The sequence below is a fragment of the Sus scrofa genome, chromosome 11 (assembly GCF_054392235.1).
Source record: "Sus scrofa isolate SSC_HxYL_T2T_F1_AM1 chromosome 11, Sscrofa_HxYL_maternal_Yorkshire_Landrace_v2.0, whole genome shotgun sequence".
In the NCBI taxonomy this organism is placed as follows: Eukaryota; Metazoa; Chordata; class Mammalia; order Artiodactyla; family Suidae; genus Sus; species Sus scrofa.
In genome coordinates, this window is record NC_139393.1 from 33,309,225 (window position 1) to 33,325,231 (window position 16,007).

At 35.1% G+C, this 16,007-nt stretch overlaps 1 protein-coding gene across 2 annotated transcripts in view; it reads right to left on the minus strand.

Moving 5' to 3' along the window:
- Positions 1-16,007, minus strand: part of DIAPH3 (diaphanous related formin 3) — a 501,230-nt gene that overhangs the window by 318,919 nt on the left and 166,304 nt on the right. For both annotated transcript variants that reach the window (XM_084982461.1, XM_084982460.1), the window contains 4 exons: positions 8,275-8,385; positions 7,870-7,988; positions 6,909-7,025; positions 1,685-1,803 (listed from right to left, as the gene is read on the minus strand). In XM_084982461.1, the coding sequence (XP_084838587.1) occupies positions 1,685-1,803; positions 6,909-7,025; positions 7,870-7,988; positions 8,275-8,385 (466 nt within the window). The remainder of the gene's footprint in view (positions 1-1,684; positions 1,804-6,908; positions 7,026-7,869; positions 7,989-8,274; positions 8,386-16,007) is intronic.

Below are 16,007 nucleotides of genomic sequence, written 5' to 3' on the forward strand. Positions count from 1 at the left end.
CAAAGATTGTATTTCCTTCTCAAGAATTCAATGTTGAAACCTCTCACCTTCTCAAAAAAAATGTTCCTAATGTCCAGATGGAAGAAGTTTTCTTTTTGGACACTATTCAAAAGTATTCTACATTTAGTTTGCTACATATTTAGGGTACATTTTTCTTCACTTCTCTGTCCCTCCCAACCCCAGGAACTAATTTCTTTTCTCTTATGGAGAGAAACAAGTATTACTTTTATCAGTTTCACTAGCATTATCTACTTCTTTCTCATTCTATACATTCCATACTTTTTCCTAGAATCAAATATTATATGAAGAAAAAACAACTTACACAAATAATAGATACTCTTTTTTATGTTAAACCAAGATTAGACATATGGTAACTTCTTAAACATAGTTACAATATGGAATCACATACCATGTGGATGACTATTTTGTACTCTTGTTACTTTTTTTTTTCTTTTTCTTTTTTTGCTTTTTAGGGACGCATAGAGGTTCCCAGGTTAGGGGTCAAATCAGAGCTGTAGTTGCCAGCCTACACCACAGCCACAGCACCGCAGGATGCGAGCCGCATCTGTGACCTACACCACAGCTCACGGCAACACCAGATCCATAACCCACTGAGCAAGGCCAGGAATCGAACCTGCATCCTCATGGATGCTAGTCAGGTTCATTAACCGCTGAGCCTCAGCAGGAACTCCCTGTACTTTTACTTTTAAATAATGTAGACACATCTAGACCTGGACATTTGGGAAAGATGGGGTTGCAGAATTCTACAGTTTCCCCCAAATGGTGACACATCTCATCATGTATCAAAATAATCATATAGGGTAGTATCACCAATGATCTCATCAGAAAAAAAAATTTAGCACTGCAAAGCTGCCAAGATGACAGTAGCATATACAAGTTTTCCAAAACTTGAAATTTTTTACATGAATTCAAATTTTACCATTGGTAATATACTCTTTCATTTTCACTGAAGTTGTGTGCATACTTCATTTTTAGGAAAGTGTGCACCAAACACTCACATCTCAGTAGCCACAGTTTATATGACAATCCTTTTTTTCTAAGTTTTTTTTTTTTTTTAAAGGCAGGCAGTTAGGCTGGTAACTCAATTTCACAACTATTTCCTACTGGACTTTGGTTTGTCACACAGGACACGGGAACTGAATAAAATTAATTTTTAAAATTCTCTACCAAGGACATTCTTGAACTTAAAAATGGCAGTTTTTATTGTTTCATTTTGTTTTGTTTTGCTAAGAAAAAAGAATACAACAGCTATTAATACATTTTGGTACCACTGCATTGATTCATAACAAAGTGCCAGCAGTCTTCCCAATATTGTTCTGCATCACTAATGAAAATATCGAAGTGATTTTATAAAGGTAAATAACATCTTAGTATTGTTATGAAAATAGTTTTGACTATTAGGACTTTCTAAAAACCCACAGGAGTCTAGAGGCCACACCATGAGAAAGAATACTCTAGGGCCTACCTATGGGTAAGGGACAGTGAGGTATTTCCATTTAAATAGCAGAGAAGGAGTCCCCTTGTAGCCTAGTGGTTAAGAATTTGGCGTTGTCACTGCTGTGGCTAGGGGTTTGACCCCTGGCCCTGGACCTTCCATATGCTGAGGGTACAACTGAATGAATGAAGGAACTAATGAATAAATAAACAACAGAAAAGCACTCACCAACAAACTGACTTAAATCTAAATCTAGTCTTTTTCGATATGTGAAGTCTGGGTCCAGCCCGTCTCTATGCAGTACTATTTGAGATACACACTCATCAATTAATTTGAAGTACTGTTGCCTAGAATGAAGGAAAAGAATAAATGTACACTCAATTTATTAGTGTAAATTTATATCAAAACAAAATACTTTGGTAGCTTGATTTCTAGCTCAATAATTTACTATCGTGTAGTTTCAACAGTTGACATAACAGAGTTAACCTGGGAGTGGAAATAAATACAATTGTCAGTTTCCTAAGACATTTTATTTTTTATAATCTTTTAGCTATAAATACAGTATGCTTTAAAGATCATTTTCTTACAAAAGTCAGTACCTTGAATTAAGTATTAGGCAGTAGGAAAGAGAATATTAAAATGGAGCATGATAGAGGATAATGTGAGAAAAATAATGGATATATGAATGTGTGACTGGGTCACTTTGCTGTATAGTAAAAAAATTGACAGAAAACTGTAAACCAACTATAAGGGAAAAAATGAAAATCACTTATAAATAAATAAATAAAAATGAAATGATATGTGCTTAAAAACACTCCTCAGCAGAGATCATCAACCTATCACTGTACCTTACTGAAATAGCTATCATTAATTAATTTTATTAACAAACTGTTCACTGTTTTTAGAATTTATATGCTTCTTTAAATTATATACAACTCAAATAAATTGTTACTCAAAAGATAGAAAAATTCGGTATAACAAAAATTTGTCCAAAAATAAGAATTTAATTAAAATCCCCCAACAGGCTTCATGTGTTACTACTTAAATTTAGTCCACCTATATTAGTAATAAGCTAAAGAATACTATTCACAATAGCCAAGACGTGGAAACAACCTAAATGTCCACTGATAGATGAATGGATTAAGAAGATATGAGATACAAAATGAAGTACTACTCAGCCATAAAAAAGAACAAAATAATGCCATTTGCAGCAACATGGATGGAACTAGAGACTCTCATACTACATGAAGTAAGACAGAAAGAGAAAGACAAATACCATATGATATCACTTATATCTGGAATCTAGTATATGGCACAAATGAGCCTATCTACAGAAAAGAAATGAACTCATGGACATGGAGAACAGAGTTGTGGTTGCCATGGCACATGGTGAGGGGGTGCAAGTTTGGGGTTAGTCGATGCAAACTATTGCATTTGGAATGGATAAGCAATGAGATCCTGCTGTACAGCACAGGGAAATACATCTAAACACTTGTAATGGAACATGACGGAAGATAATGTAAGAAAAAGAATGTATATGAATATATAGCTGGGTCAGTTTGCTGTGCAACACAAAGTGACAGAACATTGTAAATCAACTATAATTTAAAAAAAATTTAATTAAAAAAAGAACATCCCCTAAAACTCAATCTAACAAATGTGAAAGAAATATCCAGAAGATCTTATAAACAAAACTAAACCACAATGATAGAGAGGGTGGGTACTATTCTAATGAGGTACAGTCCTCCATCCCAAGCACCCCTTAGGACTTACTTCTTCCTCAGTGACTTTTTGCGCAGTTTTCCTATCTAATCCCTCTCACCTTGTATGTGATAGCACCTCCAGCTACTTGAGCTTTCCTTCCCTATACACTATGACTACTGCCCTGGACCTGCCTACCTTACACCTAAGAAACCATCCATTATGCTGAATAAAATTCACTGGAGTTTAACATTAGCAAATAAAATGTGTATTAATTGTCCTAGAGGAAAAAATGTTCAAGACCCAGTGTTCTCAGGTACAAATCAAAGCAAGAAGGTATTATCAATGCCTTCCTCATTTTTTTTAACTTCTTTCAAAGAAATAATCTCCCATTACCTAATATTTTAACCATAATAACCAAGTTTAGACTTGAGATATATATAAATTGCACACACACTTCTGTCTATCACATTTAAAAATTGAGATGATGTACTCCATTACTTTTTTTACTTTCATTCAATGTTATTTTGATGTTGTCTTAATAAAAACATGATTTAAATTAACACAAGCTATTTTGTGTCATTTATTTCAGTAAATGTTTTCTCACCTCCATAATCCTAAATTATGAGCTCACCTATAATGCAGTTGAAATCTCATGCAAAAACTCTTTTAGCAAAGCAATACCAGTAAAGAATAATGTACTTTTGGATTCCAGAAATGTAAATCTAGAAAATAATCTCTATGGGTGATACTGGTAAAGTAGTGAGTATGTCATTGGAATATGTAAACAACCTAATTAAGGGATAAAAATAAACGTTAAAACTTCACTAATAAAATGTCATTTTTGTTAGAGAACATTTTGAAATCATCTTCACCTTGCAGTTTTTTTTTTTTTTTACCAAATATCAAAAATGATCTTCCATGAACATTCAAGTAGTATATTTTACACACAATAAAACATTAATCACTTGTTACAGAATTGAATTTGATCTTCTATCCACCTTCCAATTATCTTGCTGCATTTGATTTTTCTTGGGGGCCTTTGATGTACATTCTCCAATTGAGTTCCATTTAATAAAATTTCCTTTCTTCCCAAATCTTTTTTTTTTTTAATGATCACACCCACTGCATACGGAGTTTCCTAGGCTAGGAGTCAAATCTGAGCTATAGCTGAAGGCCTACGCCACAACCGCAGCAGTCTGTGACCTTCACCACAGCTCATGCCGGTTCACCGACTCACTGAGTAAAGCCAGGGATCAAACCCACATTCTCATGGATACTAGTCAGATTCGTTTCCACTACAACACGACAGGAACTCAACAGATATTTTAATTATCCTATTCCTAATTCTTTTAAATGAGAATTCTTTTGTGCTCTACAATGAAATTGATCATTAAAAAACTTTTAAAATTATGTTTATTGTCAACATTAATTTTAAAATTCATCAAACAAAAATGTCCAGATAACTGAAGATTTCTGAAAGGTAAAATCCAGGTCCATTTAAGATAGTAAAACCACAAAAATGAAAGTATAACCAAAAGAACAAGACTCACAGGACTACGTATCAAAAAAAGTAAATTTTACCATATGCAAACAAAAAGGTAAATAGAAAAAAAATGTTAATGAACATATGACAAAAATATTATGTAAATGACCACAATTCTGACTCAAACTTGTAGTAAATGTGTACTCATTAACAGCAATAATAATAATAAATAATTGAGAATTTTGAACATGGGAAAGAAGATGGGATCATCCTGACTAGAGCAGTCATGAGAAGAACTCTGCCTTCATAGCAGTGGTATGTGGAACAAAGACCAGGGCACTAGGGCTTAAAGAGCCATGGAAGAAGGCAGCATAGATGATTATCAAACTTAAAAGGTGAGAGTCAAAAAACGACCAAAGTAGATGAATTTTTATGCCTCACTAATGTCACTTTGGTAATGCTACAACGTAATATTTCTCTAGACTCTTGAGTCCACTAAAATGATAAGGTTTAGGACTCAGCACGCTCCAGAAGAGTTGTGCTTTTTAATCTGTTTTGAAGCTAGACACAACCACATACCTCCCACCCTCCCATTCCCACTCCGGAACACACATGAAGGGATTAAGGTCCTTAAGGAAAATATAACTCCCTTCAAAGCACTACATTCAAAAGAAACGACAGTCTTAAATTCAAACAGCAAAATATCAGACACTGACAGGACCCACCACACAGGATCAAGAAAAGGATGGGAATACTTTAGAGTAAGTGGAGGTTTCGAAGTTTATTTTTTAAGTAAAGCTGGAGGAGAGTATAGTATTACAATTAGGAGGATACTCAAAAATCTTATTTACTCAATGTATTAGTATTATACTTTTTATCTAGCATTTATAAAATAGTTAAATGTGGGAGTTCCCGTTGTGGCGCAGTGGTTAACGAATCCGACTAGGAACCATAAGGTTGCGGGTTCAGTCCCTGCCCTTGCTCAGGGGGTTAACGATCCGGCGTTGCCGTGAGCTGTGGTGTAGGTTGCAGACGCGGCTCGGATCCCGCGTTGCTGTGGCTCTGGCGTAGGCCAGTGGCTACAGCTCCGATTCGACCCCTAGCCCGGGAACCTCCATATGCCGAGGGAGCGGCCCAAGAAATGGTAAAAAGACAAAAAAAAAAAAAAAAAAAAATAGTTAAATGTTTAAACTGTCTTACTTTAATAAAATATGAAAAAGAAGCAAATGAAGTCTCAAAACAGGTTACTAAATTCATATTTCAGAATACAATTGGGATTCCCCGAATCTACAAAGGAAGGATGTAGGATGGATGATCCATACTCATCTCAAAGAACCTAAAGTTTTACCTAAATGTGTTGACTTTTATTATGTTTACTTGTTAGGTACATCAAAAGCTTAAATTATATACTCTGCCATCCCCCAGGGGACACAAGTTGAATGACTCCTTCTATTTGTAAATTAGAACAAGAAAGGACATACTATCAGCAGTATTTAAGTATAAAATTTTGGCAAAGTTAAATTAAAGGTGACCAAAATGGTTCTATATTCAAAGATCTCACTTTCCTTCATAAAACCATAATAAAAGAAGAAAGAGGATATAGAGAATGTTTATTGAGCATACTCTGTGTGCCAGATTTTTGGCTAGGAGGAGTTTTACTCAGGTTACCCATTTTAATCTTCCTAACAATCCATCAGCTTTAATGCTACTACCCATATATATAAGTACAGATAGACAAGGATATGCAATTATTTTCTTCCAGTAATCTGTTAAGCTCAAGACAGCTAAGATATAATCAAACTTGAAAGTCATTTGTCTAGCTTCCTGAGACATTAGCAACATTAAACACAGCTGTATTATTAAGGTACTTTCTAGCTACTTAAACATTAATAAAAACGATGTTTAGTACCCTTCATGTTACTTATAAAAAGAAACTTACCAATACCGTTCCTACTGCCTAAGGACTAACCAGAAAATATTATCCTTCACATGATAAACTAGAAATTTTTGCTAGTTCGCATTATTATTCAGATGAAAAGCGTAACCAAGAATCTACTGCAGCTTAAAAAGTACTGGTGATATAATTTTATACCATCATCTATCTAAATATATGCCCAGAGGAAAATCCTCATTCTATAAATCAAAATTCCAAAAGAAATAGAAATCTTAAAATTAGTTGCTTGCCCAAATCAAACATCAGGTGAATTTCACAATTAACAGAATTTTATTAGTGAAAGAAAACATGAGAATATAGCTTCCTCTTACCTTATAAAATAATCATTTCTAATCAGCAAAAGATGCTGCAGAATTGAAATGAAATATCCCTCTGATCTGGTTTCTTTAACTGTGTTCCACACCATGTTGTAAAGATCATACGCTTCAGTAAATTGATTAAGGAATATGTGGATTTATTCATCCTCAACAATGAACAACTGCAATAATGAGACACGGAATCTTCTCTGTAATGCTTCGAAAAATTACTTGTGTCTTAACCTACAACAGCCTTCATATATACTCATCACATAATAAAACACAGATAGTTAGGATTGAGAATAGAGGGAAAACCACGTGCAAATGACAGCTTGGCCTGACACTTCCTGGCTTCTCCACAATCAACTCCAGCCAATCTTCCTCTCTTGAGCCAAGATGATGCTGGCAGCCAGAGCAGTGGGCAGCTGGCTGTGAAGTTGGTATTGGGTTCTGGGGGAGCCCTGACCCAGAGAATGGGTAACAGGCATTACCTACCATGTAGCAGCCCCAGTGGAAAACAAAAATCTGGCAGATCTCTGGATGAGCACAGACTTATGTAGACGCACAGAGTTAACAAAGGCCCATGTGAAGATAAACCCAGGGTACAGGGTAGGAACTAACCAGCAGGCTAAGTGCACCCATTCCTTCTGCTGAAAATCACTAGGGATGAAGGGGGACAACAAACAAAAGGTACAGGCTCTACACATACGCATAAGAGGCCCACGAGCATCCATCTACAGGCTGTAACACTCATTTACATATACATGTAATCACCAAAAAAAAAAAAAAAAACAAATAAATTAATAAAATAAAGTTTTATACAAACATTCTTCTGATTCAATAATGATTTAATTTTGTGGTGTTCATCTAGAAATGGCTTCAGAAGTTTAATATTTTAGGGGGTGGGGTGGGGATTGGTTGTTTAAGATTTAGTAGTAATTTTATATATTTGATTAGACTTCAGAAAAAAGGATATTCAAGTTCAGCTTTAATATCTTCGAGGCGATGGGAGAACTCAATCAAATCTTCTTCCTTATGCTCATCAAAAACTTTAAGTTGGATATCCAAGCCATCATTCTTAATACGTTTTAAATTCTAGAGATATTTAACAGGAATTATGATAAACAGTTTTGTTTTTAACAATGCAAAAAATTAATGAAAAACAAACAATAAACCAACCATTCAACTTGATTTATAGCATTCAAACACTTAAAGTGTTAAATAATACTCAAATCTTATCATCTATATTTCGAAAATAGATTTTATACTCAAGCCTTTTTTCCCACAGATAAATTATTCTTGAAGGTAATTTATCTAAATTTCCCCCTACTCAAGTACTTCTCTAATTTAAATATTAATAAGGAGACTGCAGGGCACTTACTGGCAATATCTCTTTCAATCCACAACGCATAAATTCATTTCTGATGTGAAGCCTGAAGTCCAAATCATCAGGAGATGTAACAAGGGCATTGATGAGCTGCATACATGCTACCTACAATAAATTACACAGCAAGACTCAGACTTGGATTTGACCTTAAAAAAGGAGTAACAGACTGAAACATCAAGGTTTTGTTCCAAGTATTATCAAATATCTCCCTTCACAGGTGAGTCTATTAATAAGATACTTTGTATATAAAATATTTTAGTCAATTATAGATTATACAAAAAATATAGTTTTGATAGAGTTTTTTATTCACTTCAACCAAAAGGTAAGTTCTTGTCCAAAGGTATCAATATATACACACATGACATACACGGAACACACACTAGTTGAGAAACTATGTATGTCCATTGGATAGATAACACTTACCTAAAGTGGGATAATAAAATAACTTCCTATTCATCAAGAGAAGCCCAAAGACTCCAAGTTAACAAGAGTTAACAAAGGCCTGAATCTAGTTAATGGGGTTGTTATAACCAAAAACTATATGATGAACATCACGTGGCTAATTACTAATCGTTAACAGGCAACTGTTCCTACACTTTGACCAAAATTCACACTTACTGTGTGTTAGGCTTTTGAAGAAAACAGAAAGAAATAACATAGCTAACTAAATGCCCTAGTATGCACCTTATGATAAAAATTTAAAACTGTACCATACTAATAACCTGGATCTCCTTTTATCTCCCCCTGGCTGAATCACAACTTTCATTATCCAAAATCCATATAATGGAGGTAAAAGAGGTTGTCTCTAGAGAAGCAAAGTATTCTTTGCTGTTGTTGATGACATTTTTCTAAGTCCACATTCTCCCAAAACCTAATAAGAACAACCGGCCTACTGATCAATATGTTTAACCTCATGCTGTTCCCTAAATTGTCCTTTCTCCATCCCTTACGGCAAGGTTTATATGAATTTAAAATGCTGTTTTAGGATTAAGACACCAATGGGGGTCTCAGTTCCTGCTGGCTGAAATATATCGTAATTGTTTTGCTTGAAATCTAAACACTAAAATCTGGCCAGCATGCCTTTACTGTCAAAACTTGAGAGAGGGAAAAGGAAAACATATTTAAAAAGAAAAAAAGAAAGAACTCAAAACAGAGTCTACCTTCCCAGGACACATTCACTCAGCTGTAACCAGTTCGTGTCAAAAAGTCAAGTTTAAAATGCTTCCTTTCCACTTCCTTCTTACTACCCACAATTTTTTTTTTCACCATTTCAAAAGCTCTCAAACAGCATACAAATAATGCTTCTCCACATTCAGAGAAATTAAATTAGTATCAGTCATCAGGTTTCTGTAAAAGATGCAAATTATAGACAACCCAAGAATGCAGAAAAAATAAACAACATAAAAATTAGCAGCAAATATCACCTAAATGGAAAGTTGATATGTGTAGAATAATATTAGCATGAAATTGAGGAGAAAGAAGGGAAAAGGACAATCCAAATTATTTCCAAGAAATGCTTTAAAAGGGAAATCTTCATAAAAGGAAAAATAGGAAATTGACTTAAACTGAAATAATGAATTTAATCTAAATCTTTAAGATCTCTTCCCAATTCTAGTCATAATTTGCCATTATCGTGATCTACAACCACTCTTTGATTAATTTAGAATGTAAACAATTATTTATATAGCAAAATGCATTGATTCTTCTCCTTATATATTAAATTCTATAATCAAGATAAAGGCCAACAAGTTCTTTCTAGGCTTATAATATATATATATTAGGATATTTAGACCCGTTTTATCACACGATCTCACATTGACACAGCATACCACCATAAGTGGGTGCCTGTCTGCCTTCTATGCCATATAAATCAATTCCTAGAGACAGTGGAAAAGGTTTAGGAATTAAAAAGATAAGCAGGATGTGTTGCCTACCCTAGTGAAGTAGGTACAATAATAAAAATATACCATGTACTGTAAGAGATATGTTCCAAAAATTATGGGAATATGGAGACAGTAAATAAAAACAAGGACAGCAGATTCTTAAGGATTAGTAGGAAAGCAGCCAGGTGAAGAGGAGGACCAAGATGTTCTAAGCAGAGGAATTAACATGTTCAAAGAACTGAGACCTTTTACTCAATTACAAGGAACTCAGATCTCCTGCGCAGTCTGTAAAATGGCAAGTGGGAGAGCAGGAGAAGGACTCGATAAAGATGAGGCTGAACAAGGAGCAACCAGAGGAAGTACAGCCTCAGGTGCCAACTCAGAAGTTCTAATTCAGCAGTAAAAGGGGGAAACCATAAAGGATTTTGTGCAAAGGAGAGGCAATAATAGAGGTAAAAGTCAAGTTAAGAAGTTCTCATCGAAACAGCTCTGGTGAGCAATGAGGACCTTTCGAACAACATCTAAAAACCATGTGCTGGTTCAGTGAACATGCTGTTGAGGCAAAAAAAAAAAGGAATTTACAGAGTGGCTCATTGTGGCTCAGCGGATTAAGGACCTGATGCTGTCTCTGTGAGGATACAGGTTCAATTCCTAGCCTTGCTCAGTGGGTTAAGGATCCAGCATTGCCACAAACAGCATAGGTCAAGGGTTGTAGATGTGGCTATTATCCGGTATTGCCATTGCTGAGGCATAGGCTGCTGAGGCAGCTCTGATTTGACTCTTGGCCCAAGAACCTCCATATGCCACAGGTATGAGGTAAAAAGAAAAAAAAAAAGAAAGAAAAGAATTTACAAGTCCTCCCACCTTTCTTATTCAACTAGATGGGAGGTGGAACCATTAAAGAGACAGAAAATGCAAGGAGAGGAGGGAGATCCCCTCTTGGCTCAGTGGTAATGAACCCTACTAGTATCCAAGAAAAGGCAGGTCCCATCCCTGGCCTGGCTCAATGGGTTAAGATCTGGTGTTGCCAGGAGCTGTGGTGCAGGTCACAGACACAGCTCAGATCTGGTGTTGCTGTTGCTGTGGTGTAGGCCAGCAGCTATGACTTCCATTAGACCCCTAGCCTGGGAACTTCCATATGCCATAGGTGCAGCCCTTAAAAAAAAAAAAAAAAAAAAAAAAAAAAAAAAAAATGCAATGCAATTTTTACAGGTGAATTGGAAAAATACTGCTTTTAAAATTCTGAAATTGAACTGTACATTAGGAATCACTATTCATTAAAAAGAAATTAGTTACTGAGTGCTGGGATGTTAACAAAATCTCAAGGAAATAATGAAATTGTAATAATTCATCAAAAAGAATTAATCACCATATTCTGCTTGATGTTCCAAAAATGCAGCATATATGATCTCCATTAATTTGCATGAGTTATGCCACATTCACTGTTTCTATAGCAGACAAAAGGCACCTCCCTCTGGAACTGATGAAGTAAGAAAACAGGAGCATCTGCCCTCCTGGGGAGCAACCTACAGTTAACTGAGGGTTCTAACTCTGGACATCAGATTGCAGACACCTTCTCTGTTTCTAGCTCATGCATTCCATTCCTCCCAAGCCTGTTAATGATGTCTACTATGCACTTCTTGGTGGTAGGGATACAGCCAAAAAAAGACAGAAAGTTCTCCTAGAAAAAGAGAGGAGGTGAGATTGATTCCATGATTCCTGGCATAGGCAATTCAAAAGCTGAAAACTGTCCTTTATTAAGATGGAAAAGAAATCAGGTGAAACAGAGGAAACTGGCTTGGGAAGAAAAGATCAGGAGTTCAGTTTTGGAGATTATAAATTGTAAATATATATTACTGATTCTCAACAAAAAAGTGAGAAAGGGAAATTGGATATAGGAGACTCCAAGAAAGATCACGATAGCAATTGTATAAAAAACCAAGAGCTTAGATGAATCATCAAGTAAATAGTAAAGAGAAAAAAGAGGAGGTTCAAGAACTAATTGGGACATTTCAATTGTAGGGGGAAATGAATTAGAGTAGAAAAGCTGTCAATGTGGTAAAAGATAAACAACGAGATCATGGTGTCCTGGAAGTTTGGGAGGAAAGTGTCTCAAAAGGGAGAGTGATCAACTGTGTCAAATGCTCTAATAGACTAATAAGATGACTAATCAATTACCATTTGGCAAATTGTTGACTTCACAATGGTCCTTTTTACAAATGGACAGAACTGCTGTTCTACATGGAAAACATTTTCTTTCTAATGTGTTCCATATGCAACCAGTAAAATGAAAGCAAGCAATTAAAATTGGCTCTAAAATAGTCTCCTCTTTGCTCCAAATACATCTTTACACTTTAGAAATACTGCTTATTAACCTTTAGCTTAAAGAAGGCTTAAAACTAAGACACATCTTTAGGTGTTAGATCATGGATTCCGTTCTAATGATTTCTAAAGTAAATGCTAGAAACTCATTTGTTGCTCTCACCCTACTTATCAAAAGGAGCCTTACATGAGAAAAGGTATTTTTAACATAACTTCTAGCTACCCAAGTGTGTCTGCACACACATGCATGAACATATCCATCTAGAATCCAGGATAGTTAATTTCTTTAAGAGCACAACAGACTGAAAATGCACAACAAAGCTGAGACCAGCAAAGTCCACAAAGCCAAGGATTAGGAAAATAAGTAGACAAAATGGTAATTACAAATAGTGGGACAAATGTCAACAATGACATAAGCTAGAAGGTAAAGACACATAACAGGGGACAAAGCAGATAAACTGTAAGCAGAAATCTCAAAGACATTCAATATGAGGGATACCGCTTGTCAAAGGCAATCTTAGGAATAAGGCAAATGATCAAAGGAAAATCATTAGAAGTAGGAAAAGGTTAAACAGCAAGACAAAGACACACACCAGAATCTACATCACTGAATCAGCAAAGCAGCTCTCTGCCCTTGAAACTGAAATGAAAAGGTTTCTTCCTGTATGAATACTTATCACCTAAATTTCCTCTAGTGGCTCAGTAGTAACAAACCTGACTAGTGTCCATGAGGATGAGGGTTTAATCCCTGGCATCACTCAATGGGTTAAGGATCTGGCATTGTTGTGAGGTGTGGTGCAGGTCACAGATGCGGCTCGGACCTGGCCTTGCTATGGCTGTGGCATAGGCCAGCAGCTGCAGCTCCAATTAGACCCCTAGCCTTGGAACTTCCATATGCCACAGGTGTGGGCCTAAAAAGCAAAAAATAAAATAAAAAATAAATTACTAGCACACAACTTAATTTACCACCATCTATCACTCTGAGAAACACAAACATGAGAGAAAAAAAAAATAAACTTCATGCATCTTTAACCTTTAGTTAGCGACCACTTTTGGACAAACAGCTTTATGTAAAAATTCCAGGTTCACTAACAGCTGTGATGCTTAAGCCCCGGCCACAGGCCTGTCCAGGTTTTTCAAGGCCACCAGCACAGATGCTTCTTACATGGTTGTACAGAAGGAATTGAAAAGGTATCCAAAAAACAGTAAAAGTAAGCATTCTTTAGAAAATTCACACTTGATCAACATATTCATCCTGAATATAAGTAGCTGTTTTCACACGTAAAATGATGGCTATACTACATTGAAAACATATCAGTGTCATGGCTAAATTCAGACTGGAAACAAGAACCAGTGAAGTACTTAAGTGAAAATTCCATCAGAATCTGTAGATACTTACTATCTGGGCATAGAAGATACAGGCTAGACCACTCTCTCTCTTCCCTACCCCATAGCAGAAATTATGTCTCTCTTTGCACAAACTTCACATTTATCAAGTTAAAATGAGTAAATGATGCTTACAGAGAAGTATTTTGCCTCCAGTGCAACTAAAAAAACTCTGAAGAATTTTAAAATCTCATGCATTAATTTAGAATAAAAACTACATTATGCAAACACAGAAATAGTAAACTATGTCAGCAGATGTAAAGTCCTAAAATTTTATTTATACTTCCAATTCAATGTTCTGTAAAGGATACACAGTAGGAAGACAAGTTAGAGCTCGAGGTAACTGCATATATCCCATACAGACTCAGAGAAATAAACTGAAGCATCCAAGAGGCTCTAATTTATATGAATAGGAGCATTTGGATTCTAGACAAACTTGGATTTTTAAATATGTATTCAGATATTGCCCCTGAGATATCATTAATTTCTTCTGTATTCTCCTCTCATTTTGTTGAAACTCCTAGTATTGCAATTTTCATATGAAATACTAGCCAGCTTAAATTCCTGAGTATAAGCTTCTTAAGGGCAGAAGTTCTAATACCTGGCAGAACCCTACACAGTAATCGCTGAATAATTAACTAATTGGCTAATTAATTATGAAACTGCAGTTACTTTTGAGTCATGAGTTAAGTTTATCTTTCTGCTGTTGACTGTAGTGTAGGTGAAAAAATCTATTAGATAGACTCAGAAAATTAGCAGTTCACTTTCTGACAAAAATGTTTGTTACCCACTAGTTTATACTCAGGTGTGTGCTCCATTTGACAATATGAGTTCACATTAAATTATTATTTCTTTTTTTAATGTTTATTAGCTTAATGGCATATTATTTACTCATCCATTTTAATATGTTTAAAATTTTGATTCATACTGACACAGTAAGCCTACTGTTGCAAACCTCCAAAAAAGGAGTAGTCCAAATAGAGAGGAATTAAAATAAATTGATCTCTGCATCCTTATGGAATGCCCCAACAGTGATCCTAAAATGTTCTGCTCTACTCTGTGTTCTTCATCTGCCTTCATTAAATGTGAGAACAACTTACTTGATAGTAAAAATAACTGTAGTTAACACTGACTTTTTTGAGGCAATAGCAGATACTGATAACAAAAAGAAATAGTAAATCAAGATATGACTATTCATTATAGGAAGACCTTCATTTGGTCTAAGGCAAAATTAAACTCGGGTACATTCTGAGCACTTAAGTTGTAAGAGAAACAAAATAAACAGAAGCTAATGAACTTGGGTAAATTCAAAAAGGCATTTTAAGTTACAATTTGTTTCAATGTCATATTTGTCAGTTATTGCCCAGTAACATATTTCCACGTACAGTCATAATTGAATTATGGGTGATTTTTCCTACTCTGTTTTTAATATTTTAATGAACTTAAACTACTCATATAATGGGAGAAAAAAATCTGAATTTTTAATATGAAACCTAGTCAGTTTCTTTTCTGCTATGCCATGATGGGAACTCCAAGATTATCATTTTCAAATTGTGTAACTCTTAAGTCTTACAAATGAAGTTCATATTTAACAGGACACTTTTGGTTTTTCTTATTGTTCTCTGCACTTTAATATGTAACCATAAGATACTTGTTAAGATCATATGCGTGCCAGACACATAAAAGTGGTCTCTAACTCAATTTCCCTATAATAACAGTTCCAGAGACACAAATGACTGGGATTATATTCCTAGTTTCTGTTTCTTTGGAAAATATATCCCAGGATAGGGAAATATCTACCACAGGAATCCTGAAAGTACATATCAATCACCCCCATCCCCCGAATCCTAAAAGGATATAACTACCACCCCTGTCCACTGTTACATCAACATCATCACTCGATCATAAGAATGTACTTAATGTCACTATACAGGTAAAAATGGTTAAAACAGTAAATTTAATATTATTTATATTTTACCACAACAAAAACACTAAATAGTATAGTGGCTATGTACTTCAACAATAGGTAAAGAAACTACAAGAGTCGGAGTTATTTTTACTAGGTTAATAGCAAAAATAAGTGGGTCACAGAAATACAGCAAAAAACCAGCTAACTATAACTATCTAAGGAATATA